Below are 23,427 nucleotides of genomic sequence, written 5' to 3'. Positions count from 1 at the left end.
GCAACCACGTTAGTTATTAAAAACTAGTTAACACTGGATGCTTCCATTAGTTCCACAATCTGAACCACTTCATCCAACCAGTTAACATCCATCAGGTCTCAGAGAACTCTTGGTATTTCCCTGCATCTTTAAAATAATTCTCTCTGTTATGTTTTTATAAAAAGATGATTAAATAAAATAAACTCTGATCAAACACAAACAGATGAACTCATTTCTATTTCCCTCCATCTTTGTCTCTAGTTTAGAAGTGAAGCCAGTGTGAATACAGCGACTTTAAAAAGCCAAATAAAGTATATTAATTAACATTTCTTACACAATAAAAACAACAGTAAAAACTCTCCTACTTGCCTTTATGAAAATGCCGACAGCAAACAGCAAGAAGGGAGATGGTGGTGAAAATGATCCGTCTCACCGCTGCGACCAGGCCATCCAACGCCTCTGTTACATCCTCAACCTGCTGTCCACAGCCTCGTTTACAAGGGGACACCGAACAAATCTAACGTCATGTCTACTTTTCTACCTTTTTTATCGTGTGGCTTAGTGTGGCGGTCTTTCACAAAACACGAGACTCCCATTTTATCAAAGATTATAACGCAGCAAAGATGATGCACAGTCCTTTACGAGGATGCAACCAACATGGCGACCGACTCGCCACCTTCTGCTCCAGACTTTGGAACAGTACAGCTACAATAGCGTGTGTAATAAGTTGACATTGCAGAACTTAAATTTGGGTTTGTGCACAACTTAATAAAGAAATGCTATTTCTGCCCCTTTTTTCTCTCTCTATAAAGACCAGTTGATATTTCCGCTATTCTCAGGACTCTGAAGTCAAAGCTTCAGCATCTTTCTCCCACAGCCAGTCAAATAAATGTTGTTTGGAATGAAGAATTTGATTGCGCATTAAGAGCCTTCAGACGTCCAGCTTTCAACCCTGAGGCAAAACTGGATGTTGTTTTTATTGATGAGGATGGTCGGGGAGAAGGGGCCGTAGATGATGGCGGGCCTACCAGGGGCACCAAATATTTGAAGGGCCTCTCGAAGAACGGACCCTGGCCCTCGACAGTGTTTGTATGTTTAAACACAAGGAACATCAACATAATTTGACATAGAGCATAGACATGTTATTCTTTTTTTTAAAAAACAAATCAATTATTTGTTTAAACAATGTCACAAAAAGAAGGTTGTGTCATGTATGCATGTATAACACAGCTTTATTTGAATCAATTGTCCAATATAATTTTTTCTTTTCCTTTTCAGCCCTTCATAACAACATTTATAGGATCGTGGGGCAAATGTTATCTGTCTGCCTGATCCGGGGGGATGTCACCCAACTTTTCTCAAAAAGGCTTTTCAGCCAAGTCTTTGGTCTACCCTCTGGCCCAGCAACCATTGATAAAGTGGTGGACCATGGTCTAAGGACCAAATTGGAGACGGCAAGTTTAGAAACCATTATATGCTTCTAACTTGGTGTCATCTTTTGTTTTGAAATAGTGGGGCCAACACAACAAACCTGACTGCCTATCACTGACTGAGTCACGGAGGTCTGATATCATTTCAGATAAGCAGAAACACTTGCCGATGCCAGACAGGCCGTCAATGAAGCTGCAGAAGAGTTGGCTCTGATGGGAGCTCTACGCCACCTTCGGTCCTTGGAGCACAGGACGGAGCTGATGGAGGCTGTGCTCCATTTTTACTGTGAGGGGGGATACATTCAGCCCTGCAACAGTAAGTCATCTGTGCTTGTATTACAAGCAGAAAAGATTTGACAACAAAAGCAGTAAAACACGTTTACGTAACCCTTGGTGTTCTATACTTGTGGGACTTTCTCAATACTTGTGGGACTTTCTCAAATGTGTTACACGATTTCCATAGTCACAGTCATAGCACCAACTACTGGAAACAAGTAGTACGCCTTATGAGATTTACATGACCGTGGCAGATGGAGGACAAATGGACAGACTCTGCAGATACATTATTGCACCTATATTCATTTTGCAGAATTACAACAGGTAGAAGGAACCATGTCAACAGCTGCTGGTTACATCACCTACCTGTTCACAGTGATAAGTGCCATCTTCTATGAGTGAGTGAATTATTTTTCTGCCCGGCCTCGCAGCCCAACAACCATCCCAGCCTGCCAGGAATCTTACCATGTTCCTGGTTGTGATGCTGGACAGATGTGCGAAGGCCCCTCAACGCTGCTTGAAGCTTTAATTATAAAATTGAATTACACCAGGACAGTTTTAGAGTAACAGTAGAGGTACTCTGGTTTCACTTTTTTTTTTTTACTTTTCAGATTCAAAGAAGGACTGAGTACATTTGGTGTCCTGGAGGAAGTAACGATTGATGATTAATCTGTCAAATCTGTCAAATTATTCCAACAACGTGGAAAGTTGCCACAGTTACTCCAGTGTTTATTTCTGGGAAGAAGGATTGCTTAAAAGATTATCGTCCGATCAGTATTTTGCCCCCTATTAAATAAATACATTAAGGTGATTATTTCTGCTCCATCTCACACACTGACTGAGCAGTTCTCTGCACTCCGCTTCAAATGCAGCACAGTCTATCCCATGAAAACTTCTACTTTTCGTATAGGTGGAAAACCCTGCGTTAACCCTGGGTTATCTCTATTAGAGAAAATCTAACTTCTGGATTCAGGCGTCTACGATAGTTACTGATGAATGATGGGCTTGCAGGAGACCAGATTATGGTCTGATCTTCCTAGAGGAGGCTGAATTATTAAAGTAATAATTCATTTTTTATCTAAGTCGGGTTGTATGAGGTCATAATGAATAGTTGGTGTGGTACCTGCAGGACACAGTATTCAAGGATCATTGATCAGGTTCTGTCCCAAAGTCATTAACTGGGCCCAACTCAGGTTCACTTCAGTAAAAATCTGGACCGAGTAGGACGTCTAAACCCGGACCAGATTTTAAGGCTTCGATGGACTGACCAGATTTAGCCATAAAAAGTCTGTGGACGTCTGGTGTTTGGTGGGTGGCCTCTTACTTTAAAATTACATGGAGTATAATCATCCATCTTTTCATGCCACATGAACAATGAAAAATCAGCAAATATCTTCAAACAAGTGCAGTTGACTCCTGGGTGAGTAGCTCCTCTCATAGCTGCAGCAATGAGACAGAAATGTTCAGTACAGCGGTGAAGGAAAGGCCAGGCTGCATATCTGCTGCATTACTCACTGATATGCTTCATTTTTCTTCATATTATTCCAATTTGTTGTCGCTCTGACCCCCATTCTGTAGCTATGCATGATGAGAGGAGTATTCAACCAACTTCCATTCACATCAGCGTTAGCTATTGTTTCTGTTCAAGCACAAACCACTTGTCTGGAAGGCTCTAATTACATCCTTGATTAGGTGGAGAAGCAGGGAATGGAGCACTCAGGAGGAGGTGGAGAGGTAACTCCAGCCACCTGCTTCTTTGTTTGCAGGGATGATGCGCTGACTTGGGTAGGTGCATCTGTGTGTGAGTGCTTACCAGTCTGATGGATGTTTGTTCTACAGGTGAAGAGGTGTGTTAACATCCATGCTGCTGTCAAACAGAGACCAAGAACATTATCAATATTGAAATAACGATCAGGTTGCTGCAGTGATTTAACTTTCTAAATGCCAGACAGAGTGGAATGAAAGCGAATGAAGGAGCAGCTGCATGTGATGCTGATGCAGGCTCAGCCCTCAGCCGACTCAGATATTAGAATAAAACTAAAACTGTGGAATCACAATAAGTCTGATGTCTTACAGGGACTGGACAAAAACAGAAGGAAAATATTTTAGTCTTGTTTCCTTGATGCTCTGCAAAAAGTAAAGCCCAAGAAAGAAGCTCAATCTCATTTCAGGGTGATTAAATCAGATCTTTCCTCAGTGCGTCACATCAAACACAGCAAGGTATTAAAGCTGCCGAGGTAGCTGGCTTTGATTTGTCATGGTGGCATTCATCGTGATTCTCAGCTCCAGCTAGCAAAAACATGTCTTTGCTCTTCTGCTCATAATCACATTGTTAGTTTGTTTTTTTTAGCATCACAAACACGTTTCTGGCATTTAATTGCTGTTAGATGCAGGATGAAATATTTCTACCTTTGTTGCTGCATTTTTGTTTAAGATAGTGGTATATACATACATGTACATACTTATATACTTATATATATACATACACACACACACACACAGACACACACACACATATGGGCCATGTGTTTATCCATTCCATAGAGTGCTTTAGCTGGAGTTTTATACTTTATCAACTATTAATAATGTGTTCATGCTCCATCAACAGTGCTCACATCAGAGATGTGAGAATAAAACATCTTTACATTAGTAATCTGGATCGGTTCTGGTCTACAGGTGGTGGTGGTAGACCGGATCCTGGTGTGGATAGCTTCACAATGGGAGCTGTGGGGCTGCTGGTACTGGGTCTGGGGTCAGTCCCCATCTGATCTGTGTCCTTCCTCTTTACTAAGTCAGAAATATCTCCTTCCTCTTCATTCTTATATCTTTCTCTAGTAAACCAGACTGCTTCCAGGATGTATTTCTCCATTTTCATGCTGTAGCTACTTTAAAACCAACTAGCAGCCTTGCTAGCCTCTTGTTTAAATGAAACTGGATAATGTAAACTCAATTTTTATCTGGGGGCCGCTGGAGGCAGAGTCTGGGTGAGGCTGTCTTTATTAACAGTTTTAATGATTTCTCTTGAACATGAAGTGTCCTGAACATGAATGGAACACTGAATGAAGATCATGAACGGTTCTTGTGAACATGGCTTCTCTTGCCAGAGACTTGACAGAGCTTCTTGTCACATATCTGAGCCACATTTGGTTTGAGAGAGGAAGCAGTTGAGACCCTCAGTATGGCTTGAAGATGATCATCAGTAAGTCTCGACCTGTACTTGGACTTATTGAAGTTCAAGATGGAGAAGAATTTTTCACACAAATATGTGCTTCCAAAAAGGCACATGGTCCGCTTGAACATTCTGGAAAGTTCAGGGAAGCTGGGGGGCAATTCTCTCAAAAATTGCCCATATTTGTCTGCTTTTCCACTCACCTTCCTGAATTTGGCTTTGAGGTCAGAGCTGCATTGCAGGTCAATGAGCTCCATTTGAAGCAGAGGAGGGGCATCTTGCACATCAAAGGCAAAGGGGTCTGCAAAAATTTGAAATGTGGCTCTGTGCGTCTTGAAGTCTGCAAATCTGTGATCAAATTCCTTCTGTAGCTTCAAAATGGCATCAACATACTTCTCACCACTGAATGGTGTGCCGGCATCCACAAGTGCCTTGCAAGCTGGAAAATGGCAAAGGTTTGTCTGAGAGAGCTGGGCTTTCCATAATACAAGTTTTGTGGAGAATGCTCTCAAATTGTCAGAGGCAGCACTGACAAGCTGCCCCTGGCCTTGTAACTTCTTGTTCAGTACATTCAGCTCATATGTGATGTCGACAAGAAAAGCTAAGTCCATGAGCCATTTCTGATCATTCAACTCAGGAACGGCCATTCCATCCTTCTCCATGAAGGTTTTCACTTCTTCTCTCAACTCAAAAAATCTTTTCAAGACATTCCCCTTGCTGAGCCAGCGTACCTCAGTGAAATAGAACACATCTTCATATTCTGACTCCATTTCCTCTAAGAAAGCACGGAACCTCCTGTGCTTTAAACCCCTGGATCTGATTTGGTTGATGTATTTCACAACAACAGACATCACATTGTCACACTTCAGGCATTTGCTGCAAAGGGCCTGCTGATGGATAATGCAATGTAAAGCAATGGCCTCCTCTACACCCTCCTCCTCCAATTTTCTTTGAGTAAGTGCCACCAGTCCATTTTTCCTCCCTGCCATCGATGGTTCTCCGTCAGTTGTTATTCCAACAAACCTGTTCCATGGCAAACCAGCATTCTCAATGGCATCACACAGCTTGCGAAATATCTCGTGAGCGGTGGTCTGGCCATGCATTGGAATTACTGTAAGCAACTCCTCCGTCACTTCAAAATTGCTATCAACACCACGGACATAAATTGTGAGCTGGGCAGTGTCAGTTATGTCTGTGCTCTCGTCAAGAGTGACTGAATATGCATCAAAACATCTTGCTTTCTCACACAGTTGATGATAAATGTCACTTGACAGGTCAGAAATGCGCTCAGCCACGGTGTTGGGAGAAAGGCTGGTGTTGCTAAACTCACTTTTCTTCTCTGGACAGACAATACTTGCAGCCTGTAATATGCATTTTTTGACAAACTCGCCTTCTGTGAATGGTTTTCCCGCCTTAGCACTCATCTCACTGACCACTGCTGCAGCATTCTTTTTGGTTGCTTTGTTGAAGAAATCTTGTTGCCTCAGTGGACATGTTTTGAGACTGGCAACCCAGTTGGCTCTCTCATCTCCCTGGTATTTTGCACATTCTTCTGCATGTTTAGTTGAATAATGATGTTTCAGGTTGTATTCCTTGTGCACTGCAGCTTTCTCTGGGCAAATAAGACAAGTCGGGATGCCCCTTATGGAGTTATTTTTGTGTTTTTAATAAATGCAAAAACAATAGTGATCTGAGAGTGGAAAAATTATCTGAAAGGAAAAAAATATATTTGATATAAATATTTTTCACACTGATAGCAAAAGATAATAATATTTGAGACTAAAAAAAAGTTTTGAGCTAAAGTATCTTGTTACAGCACATTTAAAAAATAATTTGACATTTAAAAAAATAATTTCTTAGAAAAAAAACCTCTCTCAAAAGCCTTTCTTTACTCTCAAATATATATTTTTTGCTATCAGAGTGAAAACTTTTACTCTCCCAGTTTTTTCTCTCTCTCAAAACCGAAGATTTTGCTATCGATGTGAAAATTGTGTCATAGGCGGGTCCATGTTACTATTGGTCATTCTCAACCGAATTGACAGCTGGGTGGCATCATTTCTCCATACTGATTACGCCTTTCTCATTAATATTCATGACTAACTCCTGCTGTCCCTGCGCTGTGATCCACCATTGATTCACTGGGAGGTGCAGACATGGTGAATATGCATTGATCTGTTGTTTTCGGCGACGGAGACTCCGATATTTGGGTAAGTTGATTATAAAAATCATTTCTATAATCATAATCCCCCTTTTTATATAAGTTGTTTTTACCGAGATCCTTTGTAACTATAATAACAAGCTAGCGTTAACTTAGCTAGCTAAACCCGGTGATTCACCGAGCACAAGCTCATGTTTGCCTTGAACATGTTTGGAAATAACAATTATTAGAACTATTTTGTGTAACATTCTAAAAAAACGCTTTAAGCTGTAAAAAAAAAACATTAAAAACTCAAAAGAAATTGCTCCATTTGTTTTATGGTGCCTCTCATACAATCAAATATAACTCAGAGCGTACTTAGCACTACCCGCCAATACAGTACGATAAACAGACAAGTCTTTAAAAGAGATATTTAGGTAGAATATTTAGAACCGCCAAATTAAATCACAATAGGCAGAACATTCAAGTCACATTTTTAGGTTATTACTTTATACTTAGGTATTAACGGTACTTTAATAATGCCGGTGCTTTGACAAGTCTGTATACAGTAAGCGCATTCAAGGATGTCTACCGCTTGAAGGTGTCCCACCTCGTTTTGTGTCTAGTTGTTGTACTAACGTTACACTTTAAATCTCACTAGATGTGTAGTTCAAGAACGCAGCTCCACGGGGTCTTTTTATTTATTTATTTATTTATTTTTTGTGGCGCACCGGCTGACCGAGGTCAAGAACTGACAAGTTAAATTGCAGGTCTAGGGCTACATTAGCAGCCCGTGAATATGTGTGCCAGTACCTTTGCTTGTACTGTTGGTAATTTGTTTTACTTTTTAATCCCAGCATGGAAAATCGACAACAGGTAAGCCATTGAAAAAATATTTTTTGTTGAGCATGGCCACAAGATTATTTCATATACTGTATGTTTGTGCATCTAATCTAACATCCCTTTCCAGTTAAATGTAGCTGAGACACAGGACAGGGCAAGGCAGCTACTTGCCCTGATTTCCTCAGTTATTCCACAAGAACAGGGACAGACACAGAGCAGAGAAATGGCCAGTTGCTCTAGGCCCACCATCCCCTCCGTCCAGAGTGAAATGTCCAGGTAGAGGTCTGCACCCATGATAGATATTCGTTGTTGACCTAATGGTTCCTCTAGCTTTTAAAATAAGGATTGTCCTTCATTTCCTACATTTCATGTGTCTTATAATTATTGTCTTGGATGCTAAATGCAGAATCAGTGATGCAGGGATCTAATAGAATAGGATAGGTCTGGTCAACCACATACTTTTTGTAGCTCTCTAGCTTTAGGCCTTGTAGGTAGTTCTATGTGGCAGTGATTTTCAGATAACTACACCTGCTGGTAACATTAAACCTGGCAACATCCATAATATATATTTATGTGATGTATATTTTAAATATTATTTTTTTCAATGATGCAGGTCCTTTCCTGGATTTTTCCGGGGTGGTCGAAAATGGCCATCAACAAGTGGATTAAATAGTTTTGCGTCAAAGTGCCACAAAAAATGGAAACCTTTTGATATAAGTTTTTTTTTACTGTCTTCGAATGAATAACTTACGCCGCTTCCATCTGATGAACTGGCCTTCATGCAGGCTGGATTGGGGAAGAGGACGGTTTCCCTTCACAGCGATGTGACACATGTGGAGGTATTTATTTTTATTTCTTTAATTTGTATAGCACCTTTCATGTAGCTCAAAGTTAAAGGTGTGCAAAAGCTTTCATGTTGTAGTTGTGTTCTAGAAAATATGATTTTTTTCCCTTTCATATGGACACTTTCCTCAGGGTTACACTGAAAATTTTCTCATTGTTTAACAAAATTCAAATGCTGTCTAAATAATGTTTTTATTACAATTTAGTTGTCAAAGTTATTGCAGGCCACTTACCCCAAAATGGTGGAGCTGCAGGACCGGTGGCTGCTTTACAAAGCAGGAGGTATTGTGCTTAATGTTAATTGTAACCATACATATTGGCTCTCAACTCTCCTTCACATCGTCCCTAGCTAATGTGTGATGAACTTAGTTTGCGTTAGCTGCTGCCTTTGCATCATCCAGACACACATTTGTTATGTTTATGTGCCCCCCTCCACTTCTTTTTGGTGGGAAATCACTGTATAAGTGCTATGTTGTTTGTTATTTTGTGTTTTGTAATTTTTTTTTTCTTTCTTGATCGTGTTTAATTCTACCAGGTGGAAATGGGAGGAGAAAGATGTCTGCAGTTGCCTTGGAGGCTGAGGGCTACACTGGTGCTTTGGAACGTTTCAGGTGGTGGGAAATGCACCCTTTACATAGTACCTCTTCAGGATGAGTTGGACCTCTCACCACTCCCAGCAAATGCCCCAGAATTTGCTTTAATGCCAAAGGCCAGTTGCAAAGACTGTTGTGGAGAGATGCCGCTCCAAATCCTGGCTCTACATGACCGAAAATGTGCTAGCCAGGTGAATTTTTTTAGACTTGGTTTAGGGTTTCTAAAATTAACTGTATATGAATGTCCTAAACCCTGACATGTACTTTCATCTTTTAGATGATATCTGATGATGATGAGGATGATGATAATGATGATGACAAATTTCCTGAAGTTCTGAAAACTCCAGTACAGACTGAAGAGGACCACTGACCTCAGCAGGTGGAATAACTGTAAAATATCTAACCATATCTGAGAAGGTGTCTCCTATGTAAGAGATGTTAATGTATTGTACTTCATCACTGAACTGTCATATGATTGAGAGTCACAAGACACCAGCATTTCTTCACAGAGATAAATACAGTTTCTATCTGTCCATTCAGCCAGGAAGAGGATGTCCAGTGCCCTATATGTGGCAATATCTTCCCTGCCCTTCTTATTGAAGGACATGCCAGCCATTGTAGCCAAAGGTATTGGTTAGCTATTTCTTCATGCTCTGTCCTCTTCTGCTGGGTGGGGAGTGGGTGGTGTTGTTGTCTTGCTATGTGTATTTACGATGTCATATGTATTGCTTTAATTATTTATTTTTGTTAAACGATATGGGGAGAGCTGATATGGACTGAATTTGTTTAAATATTAACGCCTTTATTCATATAGAACTGAGGACACAACCTCACCCGAGAGGGAGCTCCATACTGCAATGGATGACATCTCCTGGTAAGTCAGAGTTATTATCCATGTAGTTTTTAAGGGATTGTTCAACCCAAAGTGGAAATACTCTCATACATAGAGCTGCCTTAACCTCCATTGACACATGGGTGACTAGATTACTGTTGTATTTTCATTTTGGTGAGACCACAACCTTGCTGTATTTGTATACAATTCCGATTATTTTTTTTTTTTTACAGTGAAGAAGATGTGATCATGTGGCTGAAAGCAAAAGTTGATTCCAGCAAGACCTTTGAGCTGTGTGTGTCTCGAGATAATATGCTCAAAAGAGGTTTCAAGATGTGGAAGTGTACACAAAAGGGTACACCACTAAATCCCTTAAGGATGGAATTCCTCGGAGAAGCAGGGATCGACACAGGGGCCCTTAGAAAGGACTTTCTGACCAGTGAGTAGTGGCCATTTATTAGTTAATTTTAAAAGGGGGAGCTACGTTAAAAAACCAATTTGGCATTATACAGTATAACAGTTGTGTTGTGCTGTTGAATTGCTTTAATTGTTTTTTGTGGATTCCAAGCTATGGTATCTGGGATTGAGCAACGTCTTTTTGAAGGCGGGAAGTCCAAAATGCCCAAATATTCGATGAACGACTTTGATGCAGAGCTCTTCAGGTATTTTCGGTGGTTTCTTTTCATGAATTTGTAGCCTTTTGTTAAAATCTTTAGCCTAGCAATTAAAAAGTTTTTTTTCTTTATCCATTCTTTTTTATAGGATTGCTGGTGAGATCTTTGCTACCAGCATTGCCCAAGGTGGGCCTGCACCACGTTTCCTCCAGCCATGGTGCTACGACTTTCTAACAACTGGCAAGCTTTCATCTGATCATGTCCTGGATCCGACTCTATCACCGCTAATAACCACAGTATGTTAAATTTTAAGACCGACTAATTTATATAACAGTTTTATAAGTGTTGATTATTTATTACACAATTAAAGTACAACTTTTCTCCATAATTTCAGTAGAATCAGCACTTTTTAAATTTTTTTTCTTAATTTGTATTCAAGGTTGCAGAGGCGTCCGACATGACTGACTACGTTGCAGACATTCTGGATTGTGGTTATACTGTTAAGATCGACATGGAACACAAAGAGAACATTCTAAGGTAGGCACACTAAAAATATTTATATGGATATACCTGTATGACAAAGGAAAAGTTTGAATTACCCTGAAGATGAAAGATTATTTGTATTTCTTTATATTCAGAGCAATTGGTCTGCATGTCATGACTAAAAGAATACCCATGCTTCAGCAACTCCGTGAGGGCTTGGACAAATTATTCAGGCAAAGACAGAACAGTGCCGCGGTCTGTTTGTCGCTGGAGACGATGAGTTGGTATGCTGTCCAATAATGCTGCTTTAGCATAGTTATAAGTCATAGTATTTCCTCTATTGGGGAAAAAAACAAAAGGAGGCTGCATTACTTCCTTGGGTAAATGTAAGCTATTAAAGAACGTGAGGGTGCTCATTACACAAGAGGAATTATCCAAGGTGAATAAGAAAGATATGGTCCAAGGCAGATCTTCATGAATGTTTAAGATGCCTTTATTTCAAGCAGCTTGCATCCTCATGAAAGCCGACGTCAGGGTGAAACATGTTGATGATTTATGATATAAGCTACCAAAAATGAAAGCCTTATATACTTTCTTAAAACGCTACGCTACCTTGGACCATCTTTATTATACCATGGCATGTCTTTTCTTCCTTTTTACATCTTTGTTGGAAACTTTTAGAAGAATATAATGAGTTTCCATATGTCTGGATCACAGGTAGACCCTCATTACATCACTTCCCATCTGGCGCCAGAGATGAGTGAAAGGGGCTGCAACAAGCACTGCAAGGAGATCCAGATTCTGGAACACTTTCAGGACTTCCTACACGAGCTGGAAGGTATGTCTACAATTCCTCAATGTCGATTGTGATTCAGGATTACCACTGTAGAGGTCTGCACTGGTATAGTATCAGGTGTCAGATGCACCTCGCCTCCAGAGAACAGGATTTACCTTCTCTTCAGATCACAAATATGTGCGATTCCACGGGGAAGTCATATTTGGGCTGCCACTCCAGAGGGTGGTTATTGTCATTTTGGCATGATGCTAAGCTTGAAAGAGTAGCTAGCTGTGCTTCTTGCATCGCCAACCACAAGGTTTTGGCAAATCCTAAATATTCATGGGACAATAGTATGATGGTTGGGTATAATGGGATACCCTATTAGGAAAAAAAGGGAGTAAATTGGAAAACAAAAAATCACTACTATTTAAGTATAACTTTATGAGCATCACGCATCACATTATATGTATGACACTATATATTGTGACTGGAGATTTTTTTTTCCAAGTTGCTGAACCAGATGCCACGTCTGAAGACGACCCAAGTGTGCCTTCAGTGATGCAGTGGATTACAGGTCAAGCACACTCTTCTTCTTTCTGACCGCCAGAACTTTAAGATCACAGTGAAGTTTGAGCATGACTGTTACAACATGCCTCATCACACTATTTGCTATCCAACAGTCAGTGCTTGCACGGACACCATAACATTTCCTGTTGCACACATGTCAGACTATGAGTCATTCAAAAATGTCATGACAACAGCCATTAAATATATGCCAAAAAATATGGTGCAGGATTTAGCAGAGCATGATGCATCTGTAATTTCCAGTTCATGTACTTGCGTTCATTTTGGGAAGTCTTTTTTATTAAAGACTACCTAGTGTTTTGATAAATAAAACTTACATTTCTACATTAAGCTTTTCTTGTCTTTACTGAAATGAACTAGTCTATTAAATGATTAACATGAGTTTTCCCCACAGACCAGGTAGCAATTTGTGGTACTCCCCTGGCGCCAGAGTGGGAATGGAGTGTGGCAGTGTCGTAGTGGTCGGTGGAGTGGTCACCAGGGTGTGTGCAGTGGGCGGCGTTCAAACACTTTCTGAGCTCCCATATGAAATATACACCTGTATGCTTAACTTTTGTTCTGTTAAGTCACATGCTGAGACCATTTTAAAGCGACAAGAAGCATTTAAAATTATTCAGCTCAGTCTTATTCATTTAATTTTTTTTTTAAGACAACTAAAAATGGTTACCTAAGAACCCTGCCTAAAGCGGACAGCACGCTTTAGCTGAACACCTGTTCAGGATAAAATGCTGGACCCAGAAATCAACACAGAAAGCATGACGCAAAATGGTTGAATAGTATTTACTTTGAATACAGACTTAATCTAAAAATGTGCTTGTTTCATTAAGCAAACAGCATTTTGTAACTATACAAGTTTTAATTTTAAAAGAAAACATTTAACTGTGGATTAAATTAATATTTGTACAAATTTGAATTAATAATCTTTATTTTCCTCTTGAAACATCCCCTCCCTTATATGTGCAGATACTGTCCGTTAAAATAGAGGGGACGTATCTGTTACATGACATTTTAAGAATCATTTACAGTGTAATTTTCTCCGAGCCATTTTACGTTTCTGGTGTTATCCTAAGTGCCATTAAATGTGTTCATATTTACACCAAAGTTAAACAATTTTATGTTTTACATTTATTCTCTTACTGTACCGAAAAAGTACCGAGCAAAGACTTTAACCGAACTGTGAATCTGGCGTATCATTACACCCCATAACCCAGTGGGCATTAAAAACAACTAGTTTCTCCAGATCTCCATCAATGACTGTCAGTTTATTACCAGAACAAAGGAAAATGTCACAGATAAGACACAAGTCTTGTGAGTTGGAGCCTCCTAGCTCCAGACTGACATGCTGGTACAAGCACAAACTAAACATTCTAAGAAGCATGGAGATATTTATTGGAGAACTACAATAAAAATTATATCTTTTGTAAGCTGCTTATAGCACCTACTCAAAGAATGACACCAATTGAAGGGCATGTATATAGAGATACCGCCCAAGAGAAGAGGAATCTGTGGTGGGATTTATAACTTGTAAGGCAGCAAGAGCCTCAGCTGACAAGGGGCATGCAGTTTCTGGTACTACGACTCCACGTTCTGGATCAGCACCACAAGCTTCATGGTCATGCAAGAGTTCAATCTTCAATCAAACAAGTCAAACAAAATAATAGCTTAACAACTGTCTACCAACATACTGTGAGATCAATTATTTATGCCATGCTGGGTTGTAATTATTTAGATACTTCATGTATGTATAACCTGTTTTAAAATTTAATGTGCTTGCTGCAGTGTTTGAGACAAACCTCAGACAGATCTGGCTCTTGCTCTGGTACTTGCAGCCTCCCAATTGTCCAAAGCTGATTAGGGCTCATGTTTCCCTCGGTCCTCAAGGGATGACAATTCCATGTCTCCACAAAGTTTTGAACGTCTGCTTGTAGACGTGGAATGAAAATGTACCCAAGGCAGAAGAGGTGAACAGCATTAGACAGGTCTACAAACCGCTCTTCCTCCAAGGTGTGAAGCACATTGTAGTACTGAGATGTTACAGATGTCCACACATCTGATCGCTGATCCGCCTGCAACTGGGTCCTCACCGCCACCAACACACAACAGGGAAGCTTCCTGGCTACCGGTGAGTCATGGCTCCACTTACCTCGACATCCAGTTGTGAAAGCTGCATCAACCTGAGCCAGAAGGTGATCGAGCTGGAACAGAGAATTTCCACTCTTTACCAGATCCAGGAGGCTGAACACGAACTGGATACAATCCTCCTCTGCCAAACTAAAGCTGCGGCTACTAGTGCTCAGCTAGCCGACACAGCGACCTATCCAGGTGATGTGTCACGGGCTCCCACCAATAGTCCATCCAGGCACACAAACACAATAGATGCCTGCGTTGCTGGTGTTCCTGCCATTAGCGAGAACCGCTGGTTCCAACTTGGCTCTAGACCCAGAGTTCCGGTCAGCTCCACTCCACTCCAGCCGGAGCCGTGGACCGAGGTCGGGACCCGCAACGGCTGCAGAAGGGACTGGGCGAGCCGTCTTTCATGCTCTCCCCTCACTGACGGCGTACCCCTGGAGAACAAGTTCAACGTCCTGGATCTTGTGGATTTTCCTCCTCTGGCCGCTGGCCCTTGCCATCCTGCTGTGTCACCGGGGTCGCTACCATCCTGCTCCCGGAGCCGTGACAGGCAGTCCCACGCTGCTGTCAGAACTCGCCGCAGGGAGCTGCACTTTACTCCGGCTCCATGGAGAAGCAGGCCCATGGAGCAGCCGCGGACCAGCTCCCACCTGCCAGACAACCGCCCCCGCGATTCGGCTGTTTCATCGCCGTCCAGATCACACCACCGGCGCCTCGATGTGGATGTCATGGGTGGGCGAACCACCGGCCCCCCTTGTCCCCCGGCGGATCCTCCTCACTCCACGCTCATTATCGGGGATTCCATCGTGAGGAACGTGCGGATGAGGGGGGCGTCACCCTGTCGTTCCCGGGAGCCACTGTTATGGACATCGCCGACAGAATCCCGGGCATCCTGAGGTCCCAGCCGCAGGCCAACAGGATCATAATCCACGTCGGCACCAACGATATCCGTAAACAGCAGTCTGAGCTGTTAAAGCTGGATTTCCTCCATCTTTTCACGTTGCTTGGACAATATCAGGTAAATGTTTTTATCTCTGGCCCCACCCCCACTCGCGGCAGAGGGATAGGCTGCTTCAGCAGGTTGCTCAGCCTCAACACCTGGCTCTCTTCCGCCTGTAGTTCCCACAGCCTGGGTTTTATTAACAACTTTGATGCTTTCTGGGAGCGGAGGCATCTTTTTGGGGCTGACGGGCTGCACCTCAACACACGGGGCTGCCGTCTTCTGTCCGCCAATTTGGCATTTGGTGTACAGCACTCCTGCTCCCAGCCCACTCATTACACCAAACCCACTGCACCTGCTGACCTGTCCGTCACGGATTGATGTCCCCCTGGTCCCAGCTCCTACTTACTCAGTTCCACTTTTAACAGCAAAGTTCGCAATACTGGACTTGGACCTAACATTCCTCCACACAGTTCATCAATTCGTGTCATTATCACATTCAGAGAGCAACCACACCACCACAAACCATATCATACTGTAAACATCAATAATCTGAGGCCTCTTCCAAAATGTCAACCAGTACCTGCCTCTTCAGTTCAAATGTCACCAGTCACACTCAACATGGCACTTTTAAATATGCGCTCTCTGTTAAACAAGTCTTTTATTGTCAACGACCTGATTTTAGACAACAAACTAGACTGTTTGTTTTTAACTGAAACATGGTTGGGTGTGGATGCACCTGTTGTTCTAACTGAGGCCTCCCCGCCAAATTTTAACTATTCTTTTTCTATAAGAACTGGTAGGAAAGGTGGTGGCACAGCATCTTTAACCAATAACACTCTCACCACCAAATAGATTTTATTCGATAGTTTTACCACTTTTGAATATCACGCCATTGTTTTTAGCAGCCCTCCAATTTTATGTGTCACCGTTTATAGACCACCCCAAAAATGTGCTGCTTTTATTAATGAGTTTCCAGAATTTTTATCAATCATACACACAACATACAACATGATAATTTTAACCGGTGATTTTAACCTGCACATAAATAATCCTTTAGACCCTGTTTCAAAAGAGTTTTTAAACATTCTTAACTATATGGATTTTACGCAACATGTCACGCAGCCGACTCACAACAGAGGACACACACTGGACTTGGTCATTACCTATGGCCTTTCTGCCAGTGTGTCCTCTGTTGTTGACTTGGCTGTCTCTGACCACTACTGTGTGTTTTTTAACATCACCGGTTTTATTCAGCGGGAGACCTCGGTGCGAACTGTGAGGAAGCGCTATCTAACCTCTGAAGTGGCTGCAAATTTTATCAAGGTTTTAGATAAATGTCCTCCTGTGATTTTACCTGCACCCTGTGATTTTATTGCTGAACACTTTAACAGTAAACTGAAGACAAGCCTCGACTCTGTTGCTCCACTCACTACAAAAAAGATATACCCAAAACTTATATCTCCCTGGAGGAATGAGGAGGTTAAAAAACTCAAAAGAAATTGCAGGGCTGCAGAAAGGAGATGGAGGAAAAATAAAATGACAATAAATTATCAGATATTTTGTGAGCAACTTAAAATTTACAATAACGCACTAAGGAACTCAAGAAACATGTACTTCGCAAAAATAATCAGTAACAATAAAAATAATCCCAAGGTTCTTTTTTCCACCATCGATCACCTATGTAACCCTGATTTTAACAGCTCCCAGCGAACCCCCACGGACTCTCTCTGTGAGCAGTTTGCAGACCACTTCAGAGGTAAAATCAGTGCCATCAGATGTGGTATTTTATCCAACCAGAACACGAACACATCTGAGTGCTTGGTTTTACCTGAGGAGACACTGGACAGTTTTGTCCTGGTTAATGCTGAGATCCTTGATAAAGTTTTCTCCACAGTAAAACCCACCACATGTCTTTTAGACCCAATTCCCACTTCACTTTTTAAATCATTTTATGGATTTTTTAAAGACAAGCTTTTATGCATGATAAATTGCTCTCTTCAGATGGGCGTTTTAAATGATTTTAGGATTAACAGTGACTCACAGAACCTCTCAGTCTTGGTGCTACTGGATCTTAGCGCAGCATTTGACACAGTAGACCACACTATTCTTTTAAACAGACTAAAACACCTGGTGGGCCTCTCTGGTGCTGTTCACAACTGGTTCACTTCCTATCTCACAGACAGAACTTACATGGTAAGTTTGGATACATGCTCCTCTAAGATCCATAAAATGACATGTGGTGTGCCCCAAGGGTCAGTTTTAGGCCCTGTTCTTTTTAATTTGTATATGCTCCCTCTTGATTGTTTTAACCATGGAAAGCACTTTGTGCTGCATTCATGTATGAAAAGTGCTCTATAAATAAAGATTGATTGATTGATTGATTGATCTCTCCACAGTCGTTCCACTCTGCAAATAAGTTATATGGTATTTAGTTGCAATAAAAAAAAAGTGTGTACATAATGCCATTAGCATGACTCCTAAGTTAGAATCAAGTTGCCTGTCATTCTAGTGTTAGAGGAAAAGTGTCTTCTCTACTCTGAATTTTAATACATTAATTAGCACAATGAATGGTAATGATTAGCCAATCGACACCAAGTGCTGAAGTAATGGTTTTGTCAAACAGGTAACCTGAACTAGCTTCAGCCATGTATCCTGCGGCTTTGTGTCTATTTTGCTAATTAATCAGTCTAATTCAGGTAATACCTTAACCAAAATCAATTTCACCAGGAGAGATTGGTTAGTTTTGGGATCTTGTAATGAGGTTACTATCAAGGGTCAAGCATATTCAGGCTTAGTGTAGGGATGGATGTAGCTAATTGTAGGTAAGACGCAATTTTAACCCTAGATTGAGAGGAAGGTAATAAAAGACCTTCTTCACCTTTGGTTGTGTACGCTTTTTCCAGCTATAAAGCTGCCGCGACCGGTTCCTCGTACAGTGAACATGGAACTTGCAATCTCCACATTCTCTACCCCTTGGTCACCGCGTACTCTGAATAAAAAAGTAGATTGTGAGATTAATTTGAAAATGATAATATTTGAAACTGGAAGGAGGGAGAAAGTCCTTAGGCCTGCTTACGTTGATGGCCACCCATGTTTTTGCACACTCTCCATAAAAAATCTCAAACCAGTGTCTGCCTTATTATTCCCAAGTGCACTGAGGTACAAAACCTAATTGTGAATAGGAATTAAAAATGTTATATTCCAAGCAAAACAGAAAATGTAAACAAGAAGTAAAGCAGTAGTTCAATTTAAAAATGGTAAAGCCATCTATACCTTCCGGGAAAACCCATCGATACCTCCAAACACCACTATGTTGTACCTAAAATGATCAGATTGGTTGCCTGTTATAGAGTTTTATATATATATATATATATATATATATATATATATATATATATATATTTCCTGATCAACTTGTGATTGGTATCAATGTGGACAAGAGACAATGGACCCGGGACAGAGTACGTCCGTCTGGCAATGCATGTCAACTGGATCATTCTTGAGACAATGCCTGCTCCATCAACATGCTGCAAGGATGACTTGACTCTGTGACACGGTGTCCCAGGGCCAGCAGACCCCCTTTCACCAGCCTATATCCAGCATCAGGCATTCTGGCCTTTATGGATCTCACCTTAAAGATCAAGTTTAAAAGATTAATTCACATATGGTCACTCTGTGATTGGTTTATCCAATTCTATCCTCCATCCCAACCCCACAGAGCTGTTGAAAACCAGATTCATTAACAAAATACAGTCAGACAGGGGAGGCTCAGCAGATAAACACCATCACAGATTCTAGTGGGGCTTAAGCAAAGACAAGGCAGCCCAAATCCAAATTCTCATGTCACATACTCTCACAAACCTGGGCCCTCATTTATCAACCGCTTATATGCACAATTGCAGTCATTTTGTGTGAGTACATTTTCACGCGAAGTGTGGAATTTAGCATCTTGTACTACTTATATTTAGAAATGTTCTTAAATGTAAGAACAGCTCCAACATACGTATGCACAGAATCTAGTGGTAGAAAATGGAAAATGCATTATTTCTGCAGGTGTCACAGTGATCTAAGCATATGCAGTGGTGGAAATAATAATTACTTAGTTAATCTTTTAGAAGAAAAACAGTAAGATGTTTCAAAAACTTAGTTTCAAAACTTACAAAAGACACCTGTGACAGACAGGTGAAAACTCATCATCATTGATCTGATGCTATCAAATAATACTTCAAACTTACACTCTGCTGTGAGCGTCATCAGACGATCAGCTGATCTGATCGCTGACATCATTTCTGAGGAGTTATATCATCTAAGATTCCAGTGAATATGCAGGCGGTTTTGGTGGGACGTTCCCTTACCGTCACTGAGCTGCATTACACCCCCTGTGCTGGATGCATCTTTTATATTCATATTTATATTCATTTCTTTTGAACACTTTAAATCAAATCAAAGTTCTGCAATGATGCTAGATGCAGGTAACATCAAATCAAGTAACATTCATCTTTACAGACCATGTAAAACCAACCATGTTAACCAAAGAGTTTCACAGGATGAAAATACATCTGGAGGTGGAGGTTGTGCTGGGTCTTTCCTCCATTGATGCTGCAATGCTTTTTCCCCCCTTACATTTTCTTTTTTTTATTAACAATTTGAAAACCAGGCTTTTTACAGACTCTCTATCTCTAAAAAAAAAAAAGAAGTCAGAGATCTCTCCTTGATCCCAAATCATTTACTGCTTTCATTTCTCTCTGCAGCGTTTTTTTTTCTTTTAGTAAGACTTTATGCAGTCACTAAATGGTTTAAGAAGATTGTTAAATTATATTTGCCTCCTGCACTAAAACTTTTGCAAGTGAGCTTCACGTGTATTTTTTAAAAATAAATGTTAACTGAAAATTCTCTTTCTTTCTTTCCATCACTCCAGGAGGAACACAGGTGATTTCCGTCTGACTTCTGAAGGGGTGTGTTGTCTCTATAAATGGTTAAATGAGAGTGTTTCTTAATGCAAATGACCATGAACGGGCATGAACAGGTGATCTAAAAAACGTGGGATTTATCAGCAGCTTATTACTTACTATCGTGAATACAACTGGCCAACTGACCATCTAAATATCATTCGTAGGGTTAGGGTTAGGGATGGAATTTAGGAGAGTTTCTACAAACGACTGATAGATGAGGGTCCTGGACTTTTGCCATTTCCTTATTATTATAACATGCCAATTCAGGAAATAGTGTGGCAAAAGTTCTGGTTGCTAATTTAACCATCTTAAAAGTAAACATATATCTGGCCTAATTCATGAAAAAGAGTGTTTTTATTTTTTAAAGCATTATGAATTAACTGTCATACTTGCCTTCATATCAAGGATATGATCTGTAATGTCAGAGTAGCGGCCTCTGACTGAGAGACCATACTCTCTCATCCTCTTATACAGGGTGGATCTTGAAACGCCGTTAGCATTTGCCAGAGTGGTCATTGGTAGGTTGCTGCTTAAAAGATTTTCAATTACATCTCCCCTGATATTCAATCTTGGTTGCCCCTCACTTCCATTCCACTCCACTACAGCTACACTGTCGACTAATGGGGTGACAGGACTGTTGGTAAGCTGAGCCTTGATGACCTCACTAGCTGCTCTAAGCCAACTCTAACACATGGAGGAATATCCACATCAGCTGTTCCTGCCCGTAAAAGCTGCAGTTCCTGGCAGGTGATGAAGTTTAGATATGTTAAATCAATGGGCTCCCTATTGATGACAGCAGCTAGCCTATCTCTGGTCCTTCTCAATAGTTGCCACTTCCTGCAAAAAGGAAAAATAGAAGAAAAAATGTCAACAAGGAGAAAGTGCAGATAGACTACAGAAATTCTACGTTTTGACCTCTTACCGGAACTTGAGGAAGGTGTTGCACATTCTCAGTTTCATGAGCATCAGACTGAAACAGAATGTGCATTTAAGGAAACTTAAAAAAAAACATTTTGTGTAGCAACAGCACTGCAACTAACTTTGCACTGGCTTACCGGACATTGTGTGCGGTCACTGTGGTTTTCCAAGCTGTAAAAAAAAAAAAAAGATACAAGAATGCGCATTTCAATGACAGCTGTCCATTCGAGATGTCAGATTTGGGATTACATAAAAAATAATTAACCCAAGAATTAAAGAAGTGTTTGATAAAAAATAAACATCGTTGGAACTCGAAAGTGTTTGTCATTGCTGTGACACGTGTAGCTACTGTTAGCTAAACAACATTGCTATTTGATACGCGAGCAACACAAGACTAGGCTAACAGTTACACACATAACGTTATCAAAAGTTACAGGTATAACATAAATTAAGCTAGCACTCATTATAGTGCCTTCAATAGCACGTTGGCATAACATTAGCTGGCTTAATAATGATGATAAAAACATGGGGTTCACGTTATTTATACACGCGTTGGTTAACGTCAAAGTCTACAGTTAACAGTTTAAAAAACATTATTTTTTAAATTTATATGAGAAAAACGATTATTATTATAATAATTCTTTTTATTTCGTCTTTGATTTTGATAACCAACTTGCTCATCCAGTTGTGTGTGCCGTGTCATAATCTTACCCAAATATCGGAGTCTCCGCCGCCAAAAACAACAGATCAATGCATATTCACTATGTCTGCACCTCCCAGTGAATCAATGGTGGATCACAGCGCAGGGACAGCAGGAGTTAGTCATGAATATTAATGAGAAAGGCGTAATCAGTATGGAGAAATGATGCCACCCAGCTGTCAGTTCGGTTGAGAATGACCATTAGTAACATGGACCCGCCTATGACACAATTTTCACATCGATAGCAAAATCTTGAAACGATAGCAAAGACTTCGGTTTTGAGAGAAAGAAGAAAAAAGCTTTGAGAGAGAGAAAAAATTGGGAGAGTAAAAGTTTTCACTCAGATAGCAAAAATATATATATATTTGAGAGTAAAGAAAGGCTTTTGAGAGAGGTTTTTTTCTAGGAAATTATTTTTTAAATGTCAAATTATTTTTTAAATGTGCTGTAACAAGATACTTTATCTCAAAACTTTCTTTTAGTTTCAAATATTATTATCTTTTGCTATCAGTGTGAAAATTTTTTATATCAAATATATTTTTTTCCTTTCAGATAACTTTTTCACTCTCAGATCACTATTGTTTTTGCATTTAATAAAAACACAAAAATAACTCCATACCCCTGTGCTCAACAAAGAAATACTGCATCTCCCACCTTTGCTGGAATTGTCTATGCTTATCACCAATCTTTCTCTTCACTGCACTCTTTGAGCATCTTTATAGTTTATTTTCAGCTCCAGTGTTAAAATCTTGATGAACTGAACTCACTGAAAATTAAATAGGTTTTCCAAAATTGGCTTAAAGCTAACTAGTGTTAGCATATAGCTAGATTAGCATTGCTACATAGCTTTATGCTAACATCAGTATAACAGCCTTACATAACATTAGTATTTGTACCTCCACAGGGACCAAATCTCGTCTAGAAATATGTAGCCAGGATGAATAATCAGGAAAACCTTAATATTTACTTAAACTGGTGCAGTGATACTGGTGATTCATGCAGGTCTAGGCAGATCTTTCTGTCTTCCTCCAGTGACCTTTCAATCACCTGAGACTCCAACTGAGCAGCAGATGGCAGCAGAGCACCACTGCTTTCATAAATGACAGGTTTGTTAGCTTTTCTTGCAGACATCGGCACTTTGTGTGGCAACCCCATACCGCAGAACATGTGTGTCAAAAAGGGGAAAAGTGGATGCAGAATGTAGAATTTTCCAAGATAAATG

General features: G+C 40.5%; 1 protein-coding gene and 1 long non-coding RNA gene across 2 annotated transcripts; both read right to left on the bottom strand.

The window, feature by feature from the left end:
* Positions 1 to 13,710: 13,710 nt before the first annotated feature.
* LOC121628437 lies at positions 13,711 to 18,834 on the bottom strand. The gene is made up of 5 exons (XM_041967456.1): positions 18,712 to 18,834; positions 18,514 to 18,624; positions 18,022 to 18,041; positions 14,356 to 14,612; positions 13,711 to 14,192 (listed from the first exon to the last, which is right to left on the bottom strand). The coding sequence occupies exons 1-5, from the start codon at positions 18,744 to 18,746 to the stop codon at positions 14,001 to 14,003; spliced, it is 615 nt and encodes a 204-aa protein (XP_041823390.1). The 5' UTR covers positions 18,747 to 18,834; the 3' UTR covers positions 13,711 to 14,000.
* Positions 18,835 to 21,285: 2,451 nt separating this feature from the next.
* On the bottom strand, positions 21,286 to 21,677 carry LOC121628521. The gene is made up of 3 exons (XR_006008190.1): positions 21,643 to 21,677; positions 21,510 to 21,557; positions 21,286 to 21,424 (listed from the first exon to the last, which is right to left on the bottom strand). It is a non-coding gene; the product is annotated as an uncharacterized LOC121628521 (long non-coding RNA).
* Between the last annotated feature and the right edge of the window lie 1,750 nt (positions 21,678 to 23,427).

The sequence above is a fragment of the Melanotaenia boesemani genome, chromosome 18 (assembly GCF_017639745.1).
Source record: "Melanotaenia boesemani isolate fMelBoe1 chromosome 18, fMelBoe1.pri, whole genome shotgun sequence".
NCBI classification, from domain to species: domain Eukaryota; kingdom Metazoa; phylum Chordata; class Actinopteri; order Atheriniformes; family Melanotaeniidae; genus Melanotaenia; species Melanotaenia boesemani.
This window is presented reverse-complemented; position numbering and strand designations above follow the sequence as displayed.

What these genes read in the sequence shown, in the direction of transcription:
- LOC121628437 (XM_041967456.1), bottom strand. Translation starts at nt 18,746, where the DNA reads ATGGAGAGTGTGCAAAAACATGGGTGGCCATCAAC. An exon ending in AAAAGCGTACACAACCAAAG is followed by an intron (nt 18,042 to 18,513) that starts GTGAAGAAGGTC and finishes ACTTATTTGCAG; the next exon opens with AGTGGAACGACTGTGGAGAG. An exon ending in AGTGGAACGACTGTGGAGAG is followed by an intron (nt 14,613 to 18,021) that starts ATCAATCAATCA and finishes ATCAGCGATCAG; the next exon opens with ATGTGTGGACATCTGTAACA.